Source organism: Tripterygium wilfordii, chromosome 16, assembly GCF_013401445.1.
Source record: "Tripterygium wilfordii isolate XIE 37 chromosome 16, ASM1340144v1, whole genome shotgun sequence".
Taxonomy (NCBI): Eukaryota; Viridiplantae; Streptophyta; class Magnoliopsida; order Celastrales; family Celastraceae; genus Tripterygium; species Tripterygium wilfordii.
Window position 1 is genome coordinate 10,768,390 of NC_052247.1, and position 4,487 is coordinate 10,772,876.

The 4,487-nt window shown below is 34.8% G+C and overlaps 2 protein-coding genes across 5 annotated transcripts; both read left to right on the forward strand.

Annotated features, from left to right (window-relative positions):
* The first annotated feature begins 1,031 nt into the window (after positions 1–1,031).
* On the forward strand, positions 1,032–2,639 carry LOC119981049 (methyl-CpG-binding domain-containing protein 4-like). Of its 4 annotated transcripts, none has more exons than XM_038824012.1 (2): positions 1,032–1,185; positions 1,975–2,639. In XM_038824012.1, exons 1-2 carry the CDS (start codon positions 1,138–1,140, stop codon positions 2,416–2,418), a joined length of 492 nt encoding a protein of 163 aa, XP_038679940.1. In that variant the 5' UTR covers positions 1,032–1,137; the 3' UTR covers positions 2,419–2,639. The 4 variants fall into 4 exon arrangements, with proteins under 4 accessions (XP_038679940.1, XP_038679941.1, XP_038679939.1 ...); XM_038824013.1 differs by having other exon boundaries at positions 1,062–1,185; positions 1,946–2,639; XM_038824011.1 differs by lacking the exon at positions 1,032–1,185 and adding an exon at positions 1,226–1,468 and having other exon boundaries at positions 1,946–2,639.
* A 546-nt stretch (positions 2,640–3,185) lies between these two features.
* LOC119980790 lies at positions 3,186–4,191 on the forward strand. The gene is made up of 3 exons (XM_038823581.1): positions 3,186–3,449; positions 3,545–3,708; positions 3,787–4,191. Exons 1-3 carry the CDS (start codon positions 3,186–3,188, stop codon positions 4,184–4,186), a joined length of 828 nt encoding a protein of 275 aa, XP_038679509.1. The 3' UTR covers positions 4,187–4,191.
* The last annotated feature ends 296 nt before the right edge of the window (positions 4,192–4,487 follow it).

Below are 4,487 nucleotides of genomic sequence, written 5' to 3' on the forward strand. Positions count from 1 at the left end.
GTTGGTAGAGATACTCACCACAAAAAGAAAAAAGAAAGCACAGTGGGCAATTACCTCTTTCAAGGTTCTTGGAGATGAGCTCTAGAGTCGTTGATAAAGCTGATGATGAAGTTAGGTACAAAGTAGAGATTTAGGCAACTCAAGAGTCACCCTTTGTTGGAGATAGAGACTTAATTGATCATTTATTTGTATAAATAAATAAATACACTCAAGACAAAACACAAAAAACATTAAATCCATGTCGACTTCTCATATTCTTGGCCAGTCAAGCACAATCTTCGAAACATCAATCTCTTTCTAGTGGATATTTTTGAATGATAAATTAAAATTAACCAATTTTAAAGAATGATTGCTTGTAAGTTCTGACAATCTGTATATACTTATGTTGAAGAGCGTAATGTTTGTAGTTGAATGGGTTATGGTTTTCACATGATTGAACTCCTCTCTTCTTCTTCCATTAATGAAAATAGGATTGTCAAAAAAAACCACGCAAACCGAATTGATAATCAAATCTAATTGAGGAATGATTGAAAAACCAATCAAAAATCTGAAAAAAAAACAGAGCAGATCGTCAATAACAGACCGAACGGTTCGTTAAATTTATGTAAAAAAAATTGAAGAAAAAAAACCGATTGTTTGAAGGGGAAAAAAAAACCAAACCATAATAATGCATGTCTTCGATTGGCAAACGTTTGGCTCTTCACGGCATGAATTTTTTTTTTAATTCTTAAACTTAAAGCATGAAATTTTTTTTGCATAAATGGGAAAACGAGAAGTCAAAACCGTCCATTTGTGATTTGTTAGCTTTGGCCTTTGGGAAAGAAGAAAAAAAATCCCAATTACCTATTATTAAATATGTGCCGATAATTGAGGTTTTTGTTTTTGTTTTTTTTTCCCCTTTTTTAACACTTCATATCTTAATGCTAATTTACAAAATATAAACACTGAGTCGTTGGTCTTCTTTTGTTTTGTTTTGGTTTTTTTTTTTTTTTTTTTTTTGCAGGGAAAGAGTAAAGTAAATCTAGGGCTTATTTATGTTATTTCTTCTTATCAATCTCCACTCTTTTCACTCGGCTATAGACACGGAACAGACAGAGACATACAGAGAGAAGACCGAGAAGACAGACGCAGTCCACCATGACAGAGAAACCACCCAAAGCAGCGCCGAAGAACAAGTCTTCTAAGGTAGAAATGATTAAATTGATAGTTTTCTCATCTCGTTTTAGTCAGTGTCTTGGATTTTTTTTTTTTTTTACTTCCATTTGACAAGGGCAGTGGATCTGGGTATGGGCATTGTTTATTGCTTTATCTATGATTGAATATCCGGGCTATTTGATTTTTTTAGTTAATATTCTCTGCATGTGTCCTTTCTGCTCATATGTTTTTGGGTATTTAAACATTCTTCAGACTGAATTTGACTTTGAGCAAGTAAAAATTTGTTCTTGCTGGCAGGACATTGCAATGTGTGGTTAGTAATACCTTCTCTTGAACTGAAATATGATTCTGATTGTTTGGGTTGGCAGTGATTTGGGGAAGTTCATACTGTATTACTGTTTAGTAATTCCTTCTACTTACACTGAGATATGATTCTGAATTTTGGGATGGCAGTGATTTTGGGAAATTCATACTGTGGAACTGTAAGAGGCAACAAAAGTGAAATGATAAATTGTATCTCATGAATGATGACTTGCCATGTTAATTTTTCTTCATGCTTAGGTTTGAGTTAGATTGCTTTGTTTTTGTAATCTTAATTAGGTGATAATGCTGGTTCTTTTCAATTGTATATTTGTTCTAGTGATGTTATCTATTTCAGTTGAGTGTTGATTTTGTGTTAAAATCGCGTACTTCTATGGAAAAAAAGAGGACAGGCAGAGTTGATTTTATTTGGTAGTCTTGTAATTTATTTATTTCTAATTAGCCTTGCATGTTAACTACTATGTTGCAGTTGTTTGCATGTTAACTACTTTGTTGCAGTTGTTGGCAGTCAAAACTTATGCTGTCCAATGTAGCAACTGCATGAAATGGAGGTCGATTGGTACGGAAGAAGAATATATGGATATTAGAAGCAAAGTGGAACCATTTCTATGTGGTGATGGCAAATCCAATGTGTCTTGCGAGGACCCTGCTGATGTGGAAATGAAGGTTGATGCTTCTCATATGTGGGTCAACGACAAGGATGGCATTCCTAGAACTCCTGATGGTTTTAAGAGAATCATGGTGCCAAGAAGCGATTACTCGAAGATTGATGTTTATTACATTACTCCAATGGGGAAGAGGGTAAAGTGCTTCAGTGAATTAAAAGCATTTAAGGAAACAAATCCGGAATATAAAAATTTGTCCCTTAGCGATTTTAATTTCTCATCTCCTAAGGTTGTGGAGGGCACTATTTCCAAGGATTCTACTGGTGGTAATGCATAAGGCTGAAGAAAAATAGAATACATATGTGTGCGCTTAAGTGGCTTTGAACTTGCCTGCATTTTATTGTTGGAGAATGGCAGCAGTGAGTTTGAAGTCTATTGCATGTTTTATTATGGTACTGTTAACTGGTTGTCTATTGTATGTTTTATTATGGTATCATTTGCTGTTATCTGGTTATCTATTTAGATGTTATTCGGGTTTTTTAAAAGTCTTCTCTATTATCATTTGTGTACTTTCTTTGTATGTTTCACAAGTCAAGCAGCTCCACTATTGGTGTTGAGGGCTTGAGTGCACAGGGTTTGTTTAAAGTCTATACGCGGCTAAGCTAGCGTAGACTGCCTTACCAAATGCCAAATGTGCTATATATTATAATGTAAATATGTAGCAATATGATAAAAAAATTTAAGTTTCAAGTTTATTTTGAAAATACACTAGCATATGGTAACATTTTCAAGCATAAGTTAGCGCGTCAATTTTAGAAGTGATAACCTATGTGACAGTTTATAAACAAGTTATTTAAAAAAAAAAAATTCCCAAATAAAAAGTTCTACCAACAGACCATCAGAAATTGCAACCGATGACAACACACTTTGTCATGGCTTGTGATGAAATGCTTGAATTAATGATATACAAATTTTCTGTGTATCTGTTTGTTATAATAAATACAATGACTACACGGTTTATCATGGCTTTGTATTGAAATTTGTCTCAATTGATGTTTTTAAAGAGGATTGCGATCCTTCCTTTTCCCCTACAAGCACAAGCCAATGTCAGACTTTGTATTGAAGGTAGCATTAGGAGAGTGTGAATCAAGTTTTAGTTTGGAGAATGCTGTTTGTAATCATGGTTTCTTCATGATGTCTCCCAACAACTGGATTCCCTCTACCAAAACCTTCCAAAGACCTTTGAGACTCTTTGATTCTACTACCTCTGTCATGGTATCCATCTCACACCCTCCAAACCATTCTTTCATTTCTGTCCAAGTTCATGACTTGGACACACTCTCCCTTTTAGACCAAGAATCTATATCGGTAAGATATATACATATATATACACACACACACAGTGGCAATAGAACTTGTGATTAGTATATAATTAATGCATAAACTACATTTCATTTTTGCAGAAACAAGTTTGTAGAATGCTAAGGATATCGGAGAAAGTTGAAAAGGATGTGAGAGAGTTCCAAACACTGCATGTGGAGGCTAAGGACAAAGGTTTTGGTCGAATTTTTCGATCTCCTTCTCTGTTTGAAGATGCTGTTAAGTCAATCTTACTATGCAATTGCACGTAAGTATTCATTTACTTGTTCACTTAAATGGAAATAGAACTCAGTTAGGAATTATTCTTATTCGAAACAATTTGTAGGTGGAAAAGGTCATTAGAGATGGCAAAAGCACTTTGCGAGCTTCAACAAAAAGTAATTGACCTGAAACCAATCGGAAAAAGAACAAGATACATGAGAAACCAAGCAGAAAATGTTTCAGGTAAAAAAGTAAAAGGTCGAGTTACAGGAAATTGTCCGAGCGCGAAGGAGCTATCTAGTCTGGATGAGGATTTCTTGAAACAACATTGCAAAGTTGGGTACAGATCAAAGCGCATCATTCAACTTGCCAAAGAGTACAAAAAAGGAACGTCCATGCTTAATGAAGTCGAAGAGATGTTAGACTCAACTAATTCTTACAAAAAGATACATAGAAAATTGTTGAAGATCAAAGGCTTTGGTCGTTTTGCAAGTGCAACTGTGATGATGTGCATTGGATGCTGATGTGCCAAATATATACATACATTTGCACATCCTTTACACATAAGTTCATCCCATTTTGAGTTGATTAAGAGTTGATATTGTCTAAGAAAACTATATTTGCATATTGTAGGTGCCAAGGCAAAAAAGGGAGGAAAAGAGTGCAAAATGAAGATTTGGACTCCAGAACTGATTTCCGATCGATCGGAGCCATTCCCGAAAAAGGTTTTGATCACAGCACGCGCAGTTTCGCGAAAAAGTTCCGAATTCACTTGTTTTTAAGCCAAAATGACCCCAACTTGTTTTGAAATCGACATAAGAGTTT

Coding starts and splice junctions, on each gene's coding strand:
- LOC119981049 (XM_038824011.1), top strand. CDS start 1,312: ATGATTGAATATCCGGGCTATTTGATTTTTTTAGTTAATATTCTCTGC. Junction 1,469..1,945: donor GCAGGACATTGCAATGTGTG/GTTAGTAATACC, acceptor ACTATGTTGCAG/TTGTTTGCATGTTAACTACT.
- LOC119980790 (XM_038823581.1), top strand. CDS start 3,186: ATGTCAGACTTTGTATTGAAGGTAGCATTAGGAGAGTGTGAATCAAGT. Junction 3,450..3,544: donor TAGACCAAGAATCTATATCG/GTAAGATATATA, acceptor TCATTTTTGCAG/AAACAAGTTTGTAGAATGCT. Junction 3,709..3,786: donor ATCTTACTATGCAATTGCAC/GTAAGTATTCAT, acceptor AACAATTTGTAG/GTGGAAAAGGTCATTAGAGA.